General features: G+C 43.4%; 1 protein-coding gene across 1 annotated transcript in view; it reads left to right on the forward strand.

Moving 5' to 3' along the window:
- Positions 1-17,047: 17,047 nt before the first annotated feature.
- adamts6 (ADAM metallopeptidase with thrombospondin type 1 motif, 6) overlaps positions 17,048-22,228 on the forward strand; it is an 88,795-nt gene continuing 83,614 nt past the window's right edge. Inside the window, exons 1-2 of the mRNA XM_056238987.1 lie at positions 17,048-17,328; positions 20,661-21,025. Coding sequence (XP_056094962.1) covers positions 17,241-17,328; positions 20,661-21,025 — 453 coding nt within the window. The 5' untranslated portion in view covers positions 17,048-17,240. The remainder of the gene's footprint in view (positions 17,329-20,660; positions 21,026-22,228) is intronic.

The raw sequence follows: 22,228 nt of genomic DNA on the forward strand, positions 1-22,228 counted from the left end.
CAGGAGGAGCACCCACCACGCTGGAGGATTTCGTCCACCTCAGCGTGAGAAGAATGGATGCCCAGGAGAGGATCCAGAGTGACACGGGTCGTGCGATACAAGCCTTGGTGACGCAGGTGTCCGAGCTCACCCGACAATTTCAACAGCTTCAGATGCCCGCTGCGCCCCCCACACCTGCTGTTCCTCCCACACCACCGGCGAATCCTGCATCAGCGGAGCCACGCCTACCGGCTCCTGAACCCTATGCGGGTGAGTCAGCTTACTGCCGTGCATTTTTAACGAGATGTTCCATGCACTTCGCTTTACAGCCCAGGACATTCCAGAACGAACAAGCCAAGGTGGCATTCGTGATAACTTTGCTGACGGGAAAGGCGGCGCTATGGGGAACAGCGGTGTGGGAGAATCAAGATCCTTGCTGTGCCTCGTTCCAGGCACTCTCAGCAGAGATGAGGCGGGTCTTCGACAGAGCCGTCGCTGGGAGAGAGGCCGCTAGGGTGTTGGCCGACCTCCGCCAGGGGGAGAGGCCGGTTTCGGACTATTCCATCGAGTTCCGCACCCTGGCGGCCGAATGCCATTGGAACGAGGAGGCGCAGTGGGATATGTTCCTGCATGGGTTGGCTGACCGCGTCCAGAGGGAGATCTACGCCCTGGACCTCCCCACGTCGCTGAACGGGTTGATCGAGCTGGCTCTTAGAGTGGACGCTAGACTGTGTAGAGCCGGAGGAAGAACTTCATCTTTCCGTCCACCGGGAGAGACTCCACGGTCCAGTGGCAGGGACGCGGTCGGCCCAGTCTTCGATCACGAACCCATGCAGGTGGGTCGAGCTCGGCTTTCCCGGGAGGAGAGGGAGAGGCGGAGGTCCCAGGGCCTTTGCCTATACTGCGGTGGCGCGGGACACTATGCCTACAGCTGCCCGGTAAAAGGCCAAGCCCGATAGTAAGTATGAGGCTACTATCGGGTGGGATCTCCGCCGAGAAGACCTCATCCACATCTACCCTCCTTCCGGTAAGACTGAGATGGTCAGTTCACCAACAGGACTGTCGGGCACTTCTGGACTCTGGGGCGGAAGGTAATTTTATGGATAGCACCTTTGCACACAGATGTCAGATTCCCCTCAAACCACTCACACAGAGGATTGCAGTACATGCCTTAAATGGTCAGGAACTTCCCACTATTTCTTTCATCACTGAGGACATCACTCTCATTACTTCAGGCAATCACTCAGAGACAATTTTTTTTTACATATTGGATTCACCCCTGGCACCCATCGTTCTCGGACATCCTTGGCTCATCCGTCACAACCCCCGAGTGGACTGGCATCAGAAAGCCGTGTTGGAGTGGAGCAAGGAATGTCATAAGTCTTGTCTCGTGTCTGCTTGTCCGTCTGTGCCTGTTTTTGTGTTTCAGGAGGAGGCAGGGGATTTGTCTAACGTGCCCGAGGAGTACCACGATCTGAAGGAAGTGTTCAGTAAGTCTCGGGCTGCTTCTCTTCCTCCGCATCGTCCCTATGACTGTGCTATAGATTTACTGCCAGGTAAGTCTCCGCCTAAGGGCAAACTATATTCGCTTTCTGTCCCGGAGAGGGAGGCTATGGAGAAATATATTTCTGATTCTCTGGCAACCAAGTTCATCCGCCCTTCCTCTTCTCCAGCGGGGGCGGGGTTCTTTTTTGTGGGGAAGAAGGATGGGTCTCTGCGACCTTGTATTGATTACCGGGGGTTGAATAACATCACGGTAAAGAATACTTATCCTTTGCCGTTGATGTCTTCAGCCTTCGAGAGGTTGCAGGGAGCATCCATCTTCACGAAATTGGACTTGCGTAACGCTTATCATTTGGTTCGCATTAGGGAGGGGGATGAATGGAAGACTGCTTTTAATACCCCCAGGGGGCACTTTGAATACTTGGTCATGCCTTTCGGGCTGTCCAACTCCCCAGCAGTCTTCCAGGCACTCATCAATGACGTGTTGCGAGACATGATCGATCAGTTCATATATGTCTACCTGGATGACATATTGATATTTTCCTCGTCTCTCCAGGAACATGTGCAACACGTCCGACGAGTGCTTCAGAGGTTGTTGGAGAATGGGCTTTTTGTCAAGGCGGAGAAGTGCGATTTTCATGCACAGTCTGTTCCTTTCCTAGGGTACATCGTTTCGTCTGAAGGAATGCGGGTGGACCCTGAGAAGGTTAAGGCTGTGGTAGAGTGGCCAAGCCCAGATTCCCGTAAGGCCCTACAGAGGTTTCTGGGGTTCGCCAATTTCTATCGGCGGTTTATTCGCAATTTCAGCCAACTAGCCGCGCCTCTGACTGCCTTGACCTCCCCCAGAACTCCGTTCAGGTGGTCAGATACAGCCGAGGCTGTATTTGCCAAACTCAAGAGCCGCTTTGTTTCAGCTCCCATCCTCGTTGCCCCTGATTCTTCACGGCAGTTCGTGGTGGAGGTCGATGCGTCAGAGGTGGGGGTAGGAGCAGTTCTGTCCCAACGCTCTTCTGCAGACGACAAGATGCATCCCTGCGCGTTTTTTTCTCATCGTTTGTCCCCAGCGGAACGCAATTACGACATTGGTAATAGGGAGCTGTTGGCAGTCAAGCTTGCGTTGGAGGAATGGCGTCATTGGTTGGAGGGTGCGGGGGTACCTTTTATCGTCTGGACCGATCACAAGAATCTAGAGTACATCAGAACCGCCAAAAGACTGAACTCCAGGCAGGCTCGGTGGGCACTTTTTTTCGGTCGTTTTGATTTTTCCCTCTCGTACCGCCCGGGTTCTAAGAACATCAAACCCGACTCTTTATCTCGCATTTTTGATCGTTCCGAACGCCCGTCTACTCCCGAGTGCATTTTACCGGAGACCCTATTTGTTTCCACACTCGTATGGGAGGTCGAATCGAAGGTCAAGACGGCCTTAGAAGGGGTAATGCCTCCGCCCGGTTGCCCACCGAATCGTTTATTTGTGCCGGAGGGATTACGGTCCGACGTTATCCAATGGGGTCATGGTTCCAACGTGGCTTGTCATCCAGGTGTTAATCGTACTAAGTTTTTAGTAAAGCAACGATTTTGGTGGCCTCTCATGGCTCGTGACATTCACAGTTTTGTTTTGGCTTGCTCGGTTTGTGCCACTGGTAAGACTTCCAATCGACCTCCAGATGGGCTCCTTCAACCGCTGCCTGTCCCTTCGAGACCCTGGTCCCATATCGCTCTAGATTTTATCACCGCCCTCCCGCCCTCCCAGGGTAACACAGTCGTTTTGACCGTGGTGGACCGGTTCTCGAAGGCGGCTCACTTTATTCCCTTACCCAAATTACCCTCAGCTAAGGAGACAGCGTTGACTGTCGTTGACCACGTCTTTCGCTTACATGGCCTCCCGATGGACGTGGTCTCCGACAGGGGACCCCAATTTGTGTCCAAATTTTGGAGAGAATTTTGTAAGTTACTGGGGGCGACGGTTAGTCTGTCCTCAGGGTTTCATCCCCAGAGCAATGGCCAAACCGAGAGAGCCAACCAAGATCTGGAGAGAGCGTTGCGATGTATGGTGTCCAAGAATCCTTCCTCCTGGAGCCAACAGCTGTCTATGGTGGAGTACGCCCACAATACATTACCAGTGTCGGCCACGGGCCTATCTCCGTTTGAGTGTAGCTTAGGTTACCAGCCACCTATTTTTCCCAGTCTGGAATCCGAGGTCGCGGTCCCCTCCGCCCACGCCTTAATCCAGAGGTGTCACCGCACTTGGACTAGAGCCCGTGAGACTTTACTCCAAGTGGGGGCGCGCACCAAGGCTAAGGCCGATCGCCACCGGTCAAAGCCTCCCGTATACGTCGTTGGTCAAAAAGTGTGGCTTTCTACCAGGAACATTCCACTCCGATCCGTCTCCAATAAACTTGCTCCCAAATTCATTGGCCCGTTCACTGTCACCAAGATCATTAGTCCGGTGGCAGTCCGCCTTAGTTTACCTCCAGCGTACAGGAGGGTACATCCCGTGTTTCATGTTTCCAAAATTAAGCCCGTATTTCATGCTCACATTAATCCGCCAGTCCCGGTTCCCCCACCGCCGCGTCTCGTAGATGGGGATACCACCTATTCGGTAAATCGCATTCTGGATTCTAGGCGGAGGGGGCGTGGGTTTCAGTACTTGGTGGACTGGGAAGGTTACGGTCCAGAGGAGAGAAGTTGGGTACCTGCCAGAGACATCCTGGATCATTCTCTGATCGATGATTTCAATCGACAGGTAAAGGAGGCTGGGAACGCCAGGAGGCGTTCCTAGGAGAGAGGGTACTGTCACGGTATACAAACCACTGGTTCCTTCTTGTCTCGTGTTTATGTTGTTGTATGAAAGCACGTGTGTAGTGGGTGTGACTGAGTGACGTTCCTTGATCCGCTCCAGCTGTTCATCATCTCATCACCAGCTGCAGCCGATCTCATTCCTCTATATATACTCACCATTTTCTCATTCCCTTTGTCAGATCGTTGGTTGATGTCTCGTGTGTGTTCCTGTCCCGTTCTCCTGCCGTTTGCCTCGTCGTGTTGTTGTGGATTCGTTGTCTCGGTGTTGGATTGTTGTTTCGTGTCTTCACTGCACGGACTCCTCACCTCACGGATCGCACGTCACGGATTCTTCTCTGCACGGATTTCTCTTCACGGATTCTTCTCTGCACGGACTTCACATCACGGATTCTTCACTGGCCATCAAAGTCCCTGCGTCATCCGTCCACGCCCGTGTCATCATTCTGTGTTTGTGTTTACTGACCAATAAATCTTTGAGTACCTGCTTTTGCTTCCAGCCTCGTTTATAGATCATGACATTGCGCTGTTGTGACGACATATATCATGTGACAATACCAACACGCCAGATGTAGAACATCCGGACTCATACTACCCATATTCATACTATATAGGAAGTACTTTTTTTACCGGTTGCGGAGTATGTTCAAATTCAAATGTAGTACATACTCAGACAGTATCTGAGTTCGGACACAGTGCAACTAGTTTAAATAAACCATACATCTCATATATATCATACATCATAACATATTTCAACAGGGTATCTTTTAATTATTTATTATGAATATCTTAAAGAACCAAACTTTAACAACACAATGACAGATCCTCTGAGTCTGAGTGCAGCTGATGAAGTGACGCTAAAGTGATCAAGAGAATATTCCAATCTACAAATAATATTTCCTTGGGGTTGGAGCTGAGATGTGAGGAAAGGAAACGAAGATGATGCACTACTGACTAGGGGTGGAACGGTACATGTATTCGTACCGAACCGAAACGGTACGGGCGTCACGGTTCGGTGCACGAATTTACACAGAGAATACACGGTATAAAAATAAATAAAACTCGCGTGGAAATTAATTAATGTAATGCGGAACTACTGTTAGATACGCGGGTTCTTTAGGGACACATAATCTGTACCATCGGCTTTGCTCTGAACGCGCGTTCACTTCAAACGTTGGCTTATACGCGCGTCCAATTCGCTTTGGACTAGCGTCGAACAAGACGCGATAGACGCGAATTTAACGCTCTATTCGCGTTTGGTGTGACCACATAATGAACAGGCTGCGATGTCAAGATTGCAATGCTGGAGTGTGTGTGTTTATGTGTGTGTGTGAGAGAGAGGCGCGGCCGCGATCGAACAGTGGAAACATAAAAAACATACTCCGTCATTTTGTTCATACAGATCATTAAACCTGCAAAGTGTTTACTTATATTTGTGTACACTCGCAATAAAACACAACATTGTCCTTTTGTCACACTGTAAACTCTTGTCAAACTGTAACCTACAACTGTCACCCAACCCAGAGATGTAGTTCATTGAGCGATTTTCACATAAAACTAAATGTTACTCTTCTGTTTTATGACAAACTGCGACCTTGACTTTCAGAATTATCTTTTAAATTGACAAACATCATACGTGTAATTCAGGGCACAGTTCAGACGGAATAAAAAGATAAGTTGTCCCTCGCCATTGACTACCATGCATATTTTTTCCGAAATAAGGTCCCATGAGCCAGAAGCGGAGGGGAGGGACTTATGGTGTGTTCACACCGAACGCGAATATAGCGTCAAATATGCGTCAATCGCGTCTAGTTAGACGCTTGAATCTTCCGCTCGTGTTCAAATTTTTCAACTTGCGCGGAAGACGTTCGCGGCAAACGCGTCGCCCAATTCGTGTCATTCGCGACGCCCGGCGTGAATGATGCGTCTATTCGCGTCTTTGCATTGACTTTGTATGTAATCTACTCGCACAAATAATTAAATTCGCGTTCGGTGTGAACACATTATTAAGCCCAATTTATACTTCTGCGTCGACCTCCCGCCGTAGCAACGTCGTAGGCTGTGTGTAGCGGGCGTAGGCTGTGTGTAGCGCGCGCGTACCCTGACGTGCACCTCTCCAAAAATGTAACAACGCGTCAATTCTACATGTACCGCAAGCGCTGTGATTTGTCTGCTAGAACCGCTCCCCGGGTTTCATATGCTCCCTCTACATGCGTAATTGCGCGTCAAGGCGGACAACGACGCAGAAGTATAAATGAAAACCAACGCGTAGTCTGTAGCGTAGAGGCTCCGGCGTAGGTCCGACGCAGAAGTATAAATCAGCCTTTACTGTACGTTCACACCGCCGCCGACTTAAACTTCCAAAGCGGCCGGAAGTCATTCATTTTCAATGGAAGCTGGCTTTTCTCAGCTGCAAGGAGCGTCAAATCTATCGGCGTCGCGTTTTGGGCGTCAATCAGAAAGTTGAAAGAAGCTCAACTTTATGGTAATGAGCTATGACGCGGTTCAGCGGCAAGCAGCGGCAAAACGCCAGCAACCAATCGGAATATAGACGTCCTTCGCGCTGGCTGATTCCGGAGAAACATACGATGTAATCTTTCTTTCCTACCAAAACATTAGTTCCGAGAAAATGGCAGAGAAGCTAACTGTACGTTCACACCGCCGCCGACTTGAGCGTCAAAGAAGCTCTGGCCGCCCTGTCAAGGACGCTTGTCAAAAAGTACGGGGAAGCTTGTTGACGCTTTGAACGCTCTGACGTTACAGGGAGAATAGAAGTGTCACAACGTGAAATGTAATAAACAAGCAATAAAGAGAAAAGAATAGTTAGCTATTATTATTATTATTATTTGCGGTCAAATCGGTCACCGTGAGCAAATTAATTGCATTCCCGCTTTAAAACGAGCGTTCATAAATATTTCAAATAAAAGTTGCGCTCATGCGGGTCCCTATAAGCAAACAACGTCATGTCATAAATGATAGGAAACCTGTAGGAATCCCAGCAACGGCGATTATTAGCTTCTCTTCCATTTTCTCGGAACTAATGTTTTGGTAGGAACGAAAATTTACATCGTATGTTTCTCCGGAATCAGCCAGCGCGAAGGACGTCTATATTCCGATTGGTTGCTGGCGTTTTGCCGCTGAACCGCGTCACAGCTCATTACCATAAAGTTGAGCTTCTTTCAACTTTCTGATTGACGCTCAAGACGCTCAAAACGCCCAAAACGCGACGCCGATGGATTTGACGCTCCTTGCAGCTGAGAAAAGCCAGCTTCCATTGAAAATGAATGACTTCCGGCCGCTTTGGAAGCTCAAGTCGGCGGCGGTGTGAACGTTAGGCTGGCTACGGTAGTCGGTGTTACACGGTGTTCAGGCGCAACACCGGTTTCATCACTTGTCCACCGCGACACCGCCAAAAAATATATATATAGGCATATATGTATATATTTAACGCAATTACGCAGTATCCGTTTTTTTCTGTCACCCTTTGACTACCGTTGTATGATCACACTTTTATTAATGTGAATGATATTAAGCGCGACAAGACTAAAGAGACCGCGCTGTCCTGCCTACACACACACACGAAAAGACGTGCGGCAGTATCGAGTTCTCTCTCGGGCTTGAACAAACCATAACACACACAAATTATGCCAAAATGTCAGTTTTGTCGAGTATCCTCATAAGAGCAGTCTTAAATGATTTAAATAAAGTCTTAAATTAACGTAGAGATTTGTGAGAAAATGGGACGCGTGTTGATCGCGTCTCTGTCAGCAGCGGCTGGTCTTAAAGGGATACTCCACTTTTTTGGGAAATAGGCTCATTTTACAACTCCCCCAGAGTTAAACTGTTGAGTTTTACCGTTTTTGAATCCATTCAGCCGATCTCCGGTTCTGGCGGTACCACTTTTAGCATAGCTTAGCATACATCATTGGAGTGGACAAGACCATTAGCATTTCTAAAAAAAAAAAATGACCAAAGAGTTTCGATATTTTTCCTATTTAAAACTTGACTCTTCTGTAGTTACATCGTGCACTAAGACCGACGGAAAATGTAAAGTTGCGATTTTCTAGGCTGATATGGCTAGGAACTATACTCTCATTCCTGCGTAATAATCAAGAAACTTCACTGCCGTACCATGAGAGCAGCAGGCGTAATGATATGACGCAGCGCCTGAAAATAGTTCCGTTGTGTTGACGGAAGGTGGCCTATTTTCAGGCGTATTTGTTAACATTAGGCTAACTAATGTTAACAAATACATCTTTTGATTTCAATAAGGCTACTATTAATGATTAAATTAGCATTAACAAAGATTAATAAATGCTGTAGAAATGCAGTTTATTAATAGTTAATGTTAACTTATGTAGTTAACTAGAGTTTAATAAATTGAACTTTATTGTAAAGTGTTACCGATTTGTTATACACCGATGCAGACGTCTCGTGAGTTCAGTGTTGGACAGATCAGTTGTTTTAACCATTCATTAAATGGAATCAGTTCAAAGGAGTCATTAGTTCGCGAATCGCACGTTTCATTAGCGGACGTGTAAGCTACGGTACGCATTGTTGTGTGATTATCCCAGCAGTTTAGGACATCGCACAAGATTTGAGTCAACACAGAAAACATTTCATCACTGGATAGTTTGTTTTGTTTATTGGAATTGAGGTTTATGTCAGCTGAATGTGCGGAACGCTTTTTTTTTTTTTCACAATTCACACCCTGGGGTAATTCAGGAGAAAAATCTCCGAATGCTTCACGTGAAACTTCGGTCTTCTTACCTTTTACCATCGTGTCAATTCTCGATTTCGATTAATATGCGTGAGGGAGGGAAAGCAAGACTGTTTGAAGACTGTGAGAGTGCGCGCGCGCGACCGTCTCTCTCTCTCTCTCCTCGTTCTTTCAGTAATATGAGCCCTGTCACAAGCGCAGCAGTCAGTCATCTATCACTCACCGATCAAATAAGGCTTTGGCGGTCGCCAAAAAAATTCAATGCAGGAAAAACCTCGTTTCATTTTCTCTCTTATTCAGCCTTTTAGTCGCGCGGTAGTCAGCTCCCTGTCACGTGACAAAGGAGCGCAGCGTAAGTGAATGGGAGTGATTGACAGCTAATATTAACCTATCTAAAATCTGCTTTAAAGTTAGGAACGTAAGGATGAAGTTTGATTGGATGTAATCGTTGGATAGAATGATGGTCCGGCCACCGCGTATCAGCGCACATAAGGTACACACTGTGCAGTAATTTGCGAACGTTTTGTAGAGAAATAAAAACAGGTTGCACCACAACCATTATTTGCACTCGCACAGATGCTCCCAAATATATTTTTAGGTCGCACAGATTAAATTTCAGGAGCATATGCGACCAAAATGGTCGCAATTTCGAGCCCTGGGTGTGAAAAAATCCTCACGGTCACATCCCTAGTGAACGTACAGTAATAATAGCCGTTGCTGGGTTTCCTATCATTTATGACATGACGTTGTTTGCTTATAGGGGCCGCATGAGCGCAACTTTTATTTGAAATATATACGAACGCTCGTTTTAAAGCGGGAATGCAATTCATTTGCTCACGGTGAAACCGATTTGACCAATTGAGCCTAATGCAAATAATAATAATAATAATAGGGCTTGGGCGTCGTGACGTCATTACTTGGCGTGGCCGCCATGTTGACAGCTTCGCGAATGTAAACATACAGCAAGTCAAACGAGGAGAAGCAGCAGAGTTGGGAGAAAGAAACGAAAAAAAGATGCTAAAATCCCTAAAAGGATGTGGAATTTACCGGTATACGTTAAATAGGGAAACCAGGGACCGGTATGTGGACAAAATCGGCACTTTTACAGGTTTGGATCCATATGAAATTTCCAAAAAAGAGTCGGCAAACAGTGGGAACACAGTAATCCGGACAAAGGTAACTTTAAGATGCGCTCCACCTAGCTGCTAGTTTAGTAACCGTTAGTGGTAACAACCATTCACAACCATGTACTTTTAACTATGCGTTTCAAAACTGTAGTTAGTAACGTTAGCCGTCAACCCAACCTTTCCGGGTTTCTCACGTATTTGACATCTTTTCCCGCTGTCTTCCCGTTTTAGTATTTTCCTGTAAAATATCCCGTATTTTAATACTCTCATAACATTAACGTTAGCCCTTCCATCGGACCTGTCAGTCTCTGTACTGTTGTCCTGTTGCTACCCCCTTGCCCTAAGCATCGTTTTGCTTACTAACTTAAGTTTTGCTTAAAACAGCTACTAACTACACTTTTGAAACACATAGTTAAAAGTACGTTACATGTGTGAATGGTTGTTAGCGCTAACTGTTACTAAACTAGCAGCTAGGTGGAGCGCAGTTTACCTTTGTCCAGATTAAGTTACTGTGCTCCCACTGTTTGTTGGAAATTTCATATGGATCCAAACCGTTAAAAGTGCCGATTTTGTCCACATACCGGTCCCCGGCTTCCCTATTTAACGTATCCCGGTAAATTCCACATCCTTTTAGGGATTTTAACATCTTTTTTTCTTTTCTTTCTCCCAACTCTGCTGCTTCTCCTCGTTCGACTTGCTGTATGTTTACATTCGCGAAGCTGTCAACATGGCCACCCCGTCCCAGAATGCAACGCGGCGCACAAGCCCTATAGCTAACTATTCTTTTTTCCCCGACCAAATGTGACCAAAACGGTTATAAAAATAGGAAATGAGAACAGCTTTATTTGACATTCGGCTATATTATATTGAATAGAGCATTCATTTTAGAGAGAAAACTCACTAGGCTGACAGAACGCAAGTACGGCGCGATGACGTCATTAATATGCTAATTGACGTATGACGTCATCTAGCGACATTTAGCGACTTTTAGGGAAGGCCTTAGCTACTTTCCTTTGAAAATAGTTGGCAACACTGGTCAGAGCGTTCAAAGCGTCAACAAGCTTCCCCGTACTTTTTGACAAGCGTCCTTGACAGGGCGGCCAGAGCTTCTTTGACGCTCAAGTCGGCGGCGGTGTGAACGTACAGGTAGGCTCTCTATTCATAGATGCCACCTACGTCACTAGAAATAGAACGCCGCCATATTGACGACCGATCTCGCCCGGTGGCCGCCCAAACTGCCCATTTGAATGAGAGAGAAAGACAGAGATACATGGATACAATTTTAATTTTAGGCTCCGATCCTTATTTGTTACCCCCAGTTGTCCTTTATTATCTGCCCCAGACTTGCCCCACTTTGCCTTCCATGAGATATACCGTATATATATATATATATATATATATATATATATATATATATATTTATCTTGTGCATAACCCCTCCCCATGGATCGCTTGAAGGCTTTCAAGAGTACAGACGCGTATCAGCTGTTGCTGGATGGGTAAAAGACGTAAAAGTGCGGCACCTGGCCACCAAGGATTTATATTTAATTATGGGAAATGTTGGTATTATAAAAAAAAATTCAAATGTATGATTTTGGTGGTAGTTTGCTCTGACTAGGTAGCGAGTTGTTAGCTAGTTAAGTGGCTCAGCTGGTAGCTTGCCAGTTGTTAGCCACGGCTCGCGGCTAGCTGTCATTAATCTGGATTAGGCCTGTCGCGATAGTCAATAAATCAATTAATCGCACGATAAAAAAAATGAGCTCGATAATCTTTCCGACCACGATAATTTCCATTTGCATGCTTTGTTCTCCTCGTCTCTCTCTCTCTCTCTCTCTCTCTCTCTCTCTCTCTCTCTCTCTCTCTCTCTCTCTACCAAAGAGACTGGATGACAACTCTGTTTAAGACATAACCGACATATTTTACGTGAATACTCTCCAAAACGGACATTTAAACATAATGTTGTGTGTATTTGTCCATTCAGACAGAGAAACAGAGCTCAATTCATTACTCGCGCGCTGTATAGGGCTCTATGGCTGCACGCTTCGGGTCGGGTGTGTGCGCACAGAAAGATGAGACATGATACAATATGAAAAATTCATACAATATGAGACTTTCTTCTATCCTTTTCTTTTGGTATAGAATAAAATACCAGTTCGGCTTTCCTCTTTCGGCTGTTGTTGCAGCCAACTGCACAACATGTTGCAGGCATTATTGGGTCGTCAAGATGGCGGCGTAAAGCTACAGTGACGTCATGTGAACCGAACGAATTGGGACTTTGGTGGCTTCACTTTTCACCAATGGAAGAGAGTGAAGGGACGTCGTCCATCTTTTTTTACAGTCTATGATTCATAGTAATATGAGTGCACCGTCTTTGTATATCTAGTCTTTAGAACAGTTCTTAAAATTTCAATAGTAATAAATCATTTTAAAGTAATTCAAGTGTAATTAACCGGTCTCTGTTAACTTACCTGGCTTGTCCACAGTATCGTTAACGTTAACTGTGCTGGTTCTCTTTCGGCGGGGGAACTGCTAGCAGCTAACTTCAGACCGCTGGCCTTCATTTCACAACCTGCCCATAAACAAACAGTGAACATTTCTTACAACATATTTAAATATCCAAGGTAATTATATTCAGTATCTTAAAAAATAAGTTATTTGTTTTATGCAAGGCCAGGGATTAGGCGTTTCCATCACGCGAAAAGGCCGATGCGATAAAATCGTTTAACTTAACGTTAGGTGACCGACGTAACTTACTAAAAGTTATGTTGCTTCGCATAAAAAAAAACGATTTACAACACACTACCGATTTTATAGATTAAATAAAACATACACAAACCAGTGTTTTACCGTAGAAATGGACCAATTCGGCGGAAATGAGAACTGCCCTCTGAAGAAGATGGAAAAAGCCCGCTGAACCGTTGGGGTTACGTCAGAGCCGTGGGGGGAGGGGCGCAGTTGTTGCCTTTTTCAAGTCGTGAGACTCGTGACTCGTGATTACCAGTTTGTCGCATAATAAAACTTAAGTCGCTTTGTTGTGGAAAGAACAGGAATCATGGAGGACACCAGGTTTATTCTTGCCTATTTATTAAGAAAATCTTATTAAAGCCTAAATTATATTTAGCGTCTCATTAATTGAAAACCATATAAACATTCGCTATCAGATTGCTAACGATTATAGATCTTCGGTCAAATACCCAAGGCTATTTTTGCTGTGTATAATACACACAGAATATTATTATATATTTAGCCTTGCACTACTTTAAGGACAAGACAAGGTGATGTTAGCGGTTGCGGGGAAAAAATGTAATAAAGAATAGCAGTCACAGCAGCAATCGTTCTCCCCAATGATGTTTGCCCATCTCGGATCCCCGAACTTTTCAGTGGTAAATACGACTTGAGAGGGCGTTCATGTCAAAATTTTAACTAGGAAACTCGTATTATTTATTATTGTGCTATTTTAAAAGGCACTGAGAGTAGCCTCGCACCGCTGACCGTCAATTCTTAAATTCTATCCACAATTGGTGATGTGAAATTCAAATGCTTTATTTTGCATATGCAAAGTAGGCCAAAAAAAATTGCTGAAAAAATTGATAGGCCTATGGAGTGGAAAGAGCACTTTATGATGCAGAACCATTCCTAATGAACCTTTCCCTTATTTATGATATAAAAACATGACAAATAAGGGAAAAAAAACTAAAACTTCAGTTTAGTTTAAAAATAAATTAGCCTATTAAAAACATTCTAAAAAGGATATGTTGGAGGAAATTCAGATAGTTCTTCGGGTAAATGCAAGATTAATCTGTGAACTCCAAATAGTAACAGCCATAAATGTATGCTATTTTTTTCTGAGACTATAAATTCGTATTATTTTATATAATAGTTGTGTATTATTAGCCGTAGACTGTATTAAGCCCAGTAAATCATTGCACCGTCACATAGTCACCACGCGGTGTCGCTGCAAACTAAGCAACAATTCCCCATCAGCGTTCAAATATCCAACGGTGCTAAACGCACATGAAACACCAGTCCTTTTCTTCCGAACACTAGACTTTATTTATTATGTTATATTTGTTTATATTATAGAAAATGATAAAATATGCATTTATTTATTTTTTATTTAATGTCTCCGTGTGCCACTGTTGTATTAAAGGCTATGTTTGGAAAAAGAAGACCTGCACTTCAGTTAATCATGATTTTGCTATTATTGTCATTCATTGCGAATAAACATCACGATATAGCTACATAAAAACAACTTTGACGATCAAAAATGAACCAGGCTTGACTTTACAAACCTAAGCCAGTCTATTAGAATAGCCTAAGCTATAGTTTCAGTAACATTTGTGTGTGTTTGTAAAATGTGGTTATATTGGGAAAATAATGTCGTAATACAAAATAAATGAATAACATATGACTCCGAATCGGAATTTGACTTAAATTTGTTATATTCCACCGATGTGTTCTTGATAGGTTTGGATGTTAAGCATATAGATGTCTGTTAATCATTAACTGATTAGAAAAGTTCGTGTTGTTACCATAGACCGGCTTCTCACGTGCACTATTCACCTGACTAATGACTATCCGAATGAGCGGCGCGCGCGCACCGGGCAGGCACATCTGCAGTGACGTCATGTCGAACCTCCCAGTCTCCGTCCTCGCGCTGCCAGTGTGTGAGTTTGAGTTTGAGTGCTGGCTGGCTCAGATCCGGCTTCAGTATTAAAGGCTGCAAGTCTCCTGCATGCGCACCGGTCCAATGTGCATTACTGTTATTATTCATCTCTGGTGAATCAAAGATCACGAGACCAAACAATAAGCCATCACACACGCTGGAAACTTGAACAGTTAAACATGAGCTGAGTTACACAAACTTATTCAACAACTTTTTTCATATTTTGGAGATGAGTGCATGGAGTTTTTTTTTCATTGCATTGCTGATGCAGTGAGTTCATGAAGAGTTTTTTTTTTTTTTTGGTGCTGTACAAGGGCACAACTACATTTGTTGGCATGAGAGGTAGAGAATGGCTTGAAGCGAAACGAGAGATTTGCTGAAGAATGCACTGAAGTGGATTCAAATGAAGATTTCTACGGTCTGCATGTGTTCAACAACAAAAAAAAAGATGAAGACGGTAATTATAATTTCTTACGGTCTTTCAGACAGGAGGATAGTCTGGGCATTCCCAGTGGAGTTTGCATAGAAAATGTCAATGCATGACAATTATAACGGAGTCTGTTTTTAATAGTAGCCTTTGTAATTGCTTTATCTCAAGCGACAACATTAATGACTACTTTATCAAGCAATTAAAAAAAAAGAAAAAAAATAGAGTCCCTTGGTGCACATTTGTAGTCCTCTGACTGGGCTTGTGTGTTTTTATTTCAGCGGTCAGTGTAATAGTGTTGGGCAGTTGCCAGCTGTCTGGGTCAGACACGTTTTAGACTCGAGCTGCTGTCTGAAGGAAGCCGCTTTATTAAACTCATGAATGTTCGTCTGCACAGTTCTGCCGCTTCTGCTGCGATAGTAAGAAATACACGCAAAAGAAGGTGATATACAGGATATATCTGTTGGAACTGGACGACTCTTCTGCTGGATGTTCTAGAGAAAAGCCGGCATTTGATCTGATGTTCATCCGGTGAGTAACTTCTTGAGTTGCTTTTATTTTTATCACTTAGAGCTATGAAACATTGAGTCAAGCAATGGTACTGTAATACAGTCATGCTTGTGCTTATTATGATTGACAGACAGATAAATAGATAGATAGATAGATAGATAGATAGATAGATAGATAGATAGATAGATAGATAGATAGATAGATAGATAGATAGATAGATAGATAGATAGATAAACAGACAGACTCATGTTGTTCCAAAACTGAATGACTTTCTTCTGTGGAACATAAAATGTCAAATACAATGTTTTGGAAATGTGGTTGTTTCTTTGTTCTGTTGGTAAACTGGTTAGTTACCAACATTCTTCAAAGTATCTTCTAAAAAATGCATACAGGTTTGGAACGACATGAGTGTTAGACTGTTAGTAAATGTTGACAGAATATTAATTTTTTGGGTGAACTATCCCTTTAAGTCACACTTTAAAAAAGTTTAATTTTGTGTCAGAAATAACAATTTAAGAAATTAAATAAATATAAAAATAGTAATATGCTTTTCAAAATGAAAATATTTTGACACTTTCTGGATGTCAGTAGTTAGCGGATCATGTTCTGCACCTGTGGTTTCTCTGATAGGACACCTGTGTGAACTTGAGAACTGGCTTCATAAATCCACTAAAATCAGCTTGAGACCAGATGATAGTACTACAACACTGCAAAAAAAAAGGGGGGGAAAACGCCTCAGAAACCTTCTGTTAAGAGCTCTAGCAGCATTCGAGTGCAGATGACACTTTATTTCATACTTTGTACATTAAAAAAATACTTGTGGGTCCCATTTACACATCAACAAATGTTGCAAAGTTCAAACCGGCTGGTGAAACTTCAGTCTGATCATCCAGTCATGTTATTTGTAACAGGTTTTAATGCCTTAAATCGGAAACAGGCAGGGCAGCTAATAGTCAAGTGCAGGTGTGAAAATGATAACCTGAAGTTACGGCATCCCACTCAACACCTATGAGCTCACCATTATGTGTGTGTGTGTGTGTGTGATCAAACCTGTTCAAGTCCAGATGTTACAGCTGCGGAATTGCAATCTGCTCTTGATGTTTGATGAGACACAGTTGGAACTTTTAGGAACATTTTGTAAGATTAGAAACTGGCAATTTTCCACTGACAAGGTTTTTTCCACTCTCATTCATTTCCAGGCAAACAAATGGATCGTTCGGGACAAGCTCCTAATATAGATCTGCTGCTCTGGAATAACATGAAGAGAGTTCTTATGGATTCTTGCCCCGCTCATGGCTGACAAAAGTGCAGGCACAAGTCCTTCCTAGAGACTTTACCTTTAGGAAGACTTTTTAAACCTGGGATTAAGTGTGAACTGAGATTCGAATGTGTCGAGGATGCTTGTCACGGATATGTTATGGTGCGAAGCTGGATTGATCATATCGCTTTAATCCACTTGTAGCCTGCCCCGACCCCCCTACCCCCACACCCATGTCAGATCTTCCCTAAATTATGGAACTTTTTTGGAAGACGCTGACTTGGATATTTAGCCTGGTCTTGGCCGCTGCTGAATCTCAGATCCTTTCATACAACTCTCAAGGTAAGTTTAACAGAAAGTGATGACTGTAACAGCTGATATCATAGTTCTGAAGATTCACCAGACAAGCCATAACTCATTTCTGCTTACAATGATGTCATTAGGACACTTTCAGCTCTACCCAGAGGAAACTTTCATTGCTCACTTATGTTTCATGGAAAGTATCAAGCTTGTCTCAGGTGCTTCTCCTAAACTTCCTGAAGAGAAATGAGACAATCATTGACATACTGCAAAAGTACAAAGCTATACAATAAATGTGGGTAGAATAACTGATTTGATCTTTGAAGAAGTTCATGAGCAATATTTGAGTTCATTTTGAACACGGTGTGAGACATTTTTGAGATCTCCCGAAAAACTCTGCAGGAGAAAAATCAGAGAAGCCGAGATGCCTAGTAGAAACACATAAGACATTAAAGAGATATAATTTGTTTCTTTATTATATGAACACATTAGTAAAAGATCTCTTTAATATGTCATTTGTTTCTCTTAGACATCAGTGAGACAAAATAGAGAGCAAATGGAGTAAACCCCTCAGTAATCTCACTATTCTTCTTGAGTATCCAAAAGAGATCTCAACAATGTCTCAAACTGCTCAGATTTGCCCATCCAAAGGGAAATTGTGTTGCTCTTGCATAGCATCAGGAGATGTAACTAGATCTCAGGTAGTTACAGGTAAAGTCATCTTAACACCTTTATCTCAGGTGTTGCTCCTGAAAAACATTTACTACTGGCTTCACAGACAAGGCTTAAGCCTAGTTTGAGACTAAAATGCATGTTTGAGCTGTTTTAACTCAAAGCAACTTGCACTGATATATCTTAAAATATGTCAATGCCATTGTTTTGCCAGATGCACATCAGTAATGTTTTTAATGTTTATAAAAGCTACTTAAATGTTCTAATTAAACTTAATCCTGGTTTAATCTAAGCCCCATCTATGAAACCAGATCTAAGAGAAATTTCATGAAAAACGAGTTGAGACATCTGACTTTCAGCAAATCAAATCTGACCCTAGTTTGAAACAATGTTGTTCTACTTTGAAATGACAAGAGGCGACTTGTGAGACGAGACACATGTGAGATTACTGGGAGAGACATCTAAACACAAAAGTCTCCATTTGGTCTCTTTGAATATCCCTGCTGTGAAGGAGAAACAACTGAGACATTAAAGAGATTGTGCAATCGAATTTAAGAGATTCAGGGCCCTTTCACACCTACCTTGTTTGGTCCGGACTTTCGTACTTTTCAGTTTGGTCCGAATCAAAATTACAGGTGTGAAACCTACCCCGGACCACGGTCCGGACCAAACAGATGAAATTTGGTCCGACGAAAAGAGGTAGTCTCGGTCCGGATCAAACTGAAAAAAGGTTTGGTTTGTTTCTAGTGTGATAGCATTTCTGTATAGTTTGGACTTTCAGACCTTTTACAGGAAGTTCTGGTGGTTCCCGCATAGCCGAAAAAACAGAAGGTGGCAGGAAAAATGAGCCGTGTAGCACATGGGGAGAGGAGGAGACGAGGTTTTTAATTGAAGTATGGTCTGATGACATAATAAGAAGTCAACTTGCAGTCTTCTCCTCCTTTCCTGCCGGCGACGATAAAATGTTCGCACGACGAGGACGTTCATTTGGGGAATTTGAACTAGCCTTGTGTATAGTTGGTGCTGCAGGTAATTATGCCATAAAATAACAATATAGTTGCAACGATATGCGTCTGTTCATTCATGTTGTCAAAGTTACCCGCCGAATTGACAACACGCTGACGTCAGACGCACATCCATTTACAATGTCAATGTCAAGATGCAGCCCACATAGATGATGACGACAGGACGCAAGTATGTCACGTAAAGTTCTTTAGTGCGCTCGCATAATTGCAGTGTGAAACCAATGAACCAAACCAAAACTTTCTGAAAGTATAAAATGAATCAAAACGTGAACTTTGGTTCGGACCTTGGTGCGGACTTTCAGGTGTGAAAACGCCCTCAGACATTTCTCATCAAATTCTTCAGAGACCAAATTACTTTAGCTAAAATATCCACATTCATTTATGTCTATTTTTATTTCTCTAAAGCAGTGGTTCTCAACTGGTTTGGCCTTGGGACCCACATTTTCCCAAGGCCATTATGCCACGACCCAAATTTTTAGGAATTTGAACTAAGCAAATTTATTTCCAAAAAAATGTTTGACGTACACAGTGCTGTCCCACTTTACTTAAAGGCCCCCTGAAATCAAAATGTAAGTTTTTTAGCTTTTAATATGTTAGCCTTAAGGTTATTAATAAGCTGGTGTGTTCTAAAACAATTACAAAATTGCATTTAGGAGATATAAGCATTCAAAACTAACAGTCTCTCACTTCTGCTAAAATGGATCACAGATTTTTAAGACATCACTGCTGTCTTCACATCTTCTGTCCAATCAAATGCTCTCTATAATCTAAAGCTCCACCCCCTATGCTATAAATATCACCTGGCTAAAGCGCCCGTTGACACGTCACGAAGCAATATGGGTTGGAGATGTGTGTTCGGTTGCTCAAACATTCAAGTTTTATTCCGTTTTCCAGCTGTACGTTGGTTAAGAATGAAATGTCTAGAATTTATTCACACCTCTACTATTGAATCCAACGTATCATCAGCGCTCGGATTCACTTCCATGGTGCTGTCAAGTACGACTTGCAGTCTGTGAGGTAAACTAAACGCTATTGGCTATTTGAAAAGAGGGAGGAGCCATTCAATAGGTCCCGCCTTAGCTTCCTGTTTCAGTGGAAATTACATCAACGCATCATAGCTGCGCATTCCAAGGCACTTCAGTGGGCCTTTAAGGTTGAACTTTTTTCTTAACTTGAGCACCTTGTTTTTAGAACACCGTGTCATGCACGAGACACTGCAAAAGACACGAGCACAACGCCAAACGCCCCCGCCTAGTGTGGAACTATGGAATAGTAGCACAGTCAAAAGGAAAACCGTGTTCCGTCTGACAGAAAATCAAAGCCTTTGCAGAAGAGTCAACAGCATTCACACACACCTTTCAAAATAAAAGTACGGTTTGTTGTTGTTTCTTTGACTACACTCGGCGACCTACCCAAAACGGTCTTGCGACCCACTTAGCAGTTAAGAAACACTGCTCTAGTCTAGAGGATTTTTAGGAGAAACATAAGAAATAAAGTTCTTATACTTAGAAACTCACAGAAGCTGTGAAAGATCAACCTCTGAGCAATTAAAGCTTCCTCTGAAAAAACCTGCCACTTACAGTGCTGAAATTGCTTGTTGATTTTTGGTTTACCATGATTACCTTCCTTTGTTTTGCTCACTGTTATCTGCTTCACTTTATTACCCAAAACCAAAAGCGCAATTCCTGTCCACGCTGGAGCACTATCAGCTGACAGTCCCAGTGCGGGTGGATGAGAGGGGCCAGTTCATGAGTTACACTGTGAAGCATTACAGGCCCGGTCGGCGGAGACGTGGACTGGACCAGGCTGAGCTGGATCACACTGAGACCAGGCTTTTTTACAAACTCTCCGCCTACGGCAAGCACTTTCACCTGAATCTGACACTCAACCCCAATCTGGTTTCTAAACATTTCACAGTAGAGTACTGGGGCAAAGACGGACTAGACTGGCAGCATTCAGTCATCGATAACTGCCACTATGTTGGATATCTACTGGATCAATATAGCACTACAAAAGTGGCATTGAGCAACTGCAAAGGCTTGGTGAGTACAGCAGATTTTGAAAATCTTCATGCTTTTGGCTGTATGAGAAGGTAAGTATGCTGTTTTTTTTCAAAATACCTCAGGAAAAGGCACACTGTTTTCTACATAAAAGAACAGATTGGAAATTGTACGTTCACACAGGGATATGAAAGCATGCTGGCCAATGACATGTGGAATATGCATTGCATTTTATTGCCCACATATCTAAAGATCTTCAGCTGAAGTGTTTACTTCCTCAAAGGGCCCCATATTTGCTGACTTAGCCTTTTTTTTTTGATGTGACTGATATGCTGTCCTTACTGTGGATGGTTATTTCTAAACCCGCGAGAATATGTGCTATTCATTTTAGTGATCGAACTTATGAGCTTTATCTGGCAAAAATGCTTTATTTTGCACTCAGAACACCTAGAAAAAAGTAACTGCATTCCAACGACTCAGAATACCTTAATAAATGCATAGCAAAGATATAGTTATAGCCGAAGTGTGTAATTTCTGCAAAAGTAAAGGTTGTTGTCAACCAGGTTTCATGAACACTCCGCTGTTTGTTGGACAAATCGGTAGTCCCGCCCAACCCTCCAGGTATCGGTTCGGTTGCTATATAGGGGAAGCTGATTCCCTTTCTTGGGAATCAACCTACAAATGGCTTCTTTGTAGTTGTCTATTAAGCCTATTAAGCTCAGATAGGAGACAGGATTTTAAAATTGAAAAATGTAGTTCATTGTCCTTGTCAATGTCTTGCTCAGCAGTTTAACTCCAGAGCTTCAGGCCAGCGTCCAAAGTGAGTCAGCGTGTCTATATCACATTAATAAAGCTTAGGCAGCTTCAAGAAACTCATGCTTCATGTGAGAGAGAGAGAGAGAGAGAGAGCTTAAAGCACCTTGTCTGTGTTGCTGCCAGAGTTCTTATCTATGTCCTTGTCTCTGTGTACACGGCTGCTTCTGCTCACTGTTAAAGTGACTGCTGAGTGACAGCAAAATATTAGCTTAGCTGTCTCTCTGCATCGGGCTTGAATCCCTCCTGCACCTGCAAGCCCGTTGCCAGCTGATTCCTATCTCATGCTGAGCATTTCATCTGAAGGGGACTTTGACGTCGCTTGACTAAACCACACTCTACACGGTTGCTGTGAAACATGGCTTCCTGTGATGCGATGTGATTATTGAAATGTTAGATCATGGCTCTGACTAGTATAAACTAGTGTGACTT

The sequence above is a fragment of the Rhinichthys klamathensis genome, unplaced genomic scaffold, assembly GCF_029890125.1.
Source record: "Rhinichthys klamathensis goyatoka isolate OS25496 unplaced genomic scaffold, OSU_Roscu_1.1 h1tg000549l_1, whole genome shotgun sequence".
NCBI classification, from domain to species: domain Eukaryota; kingdom Metazoa; phylum Chordata; class Actinopteri; order Cypriniformes; family Leuciscidae; genus Rhinichthys; species Rhinichthys klamathensis.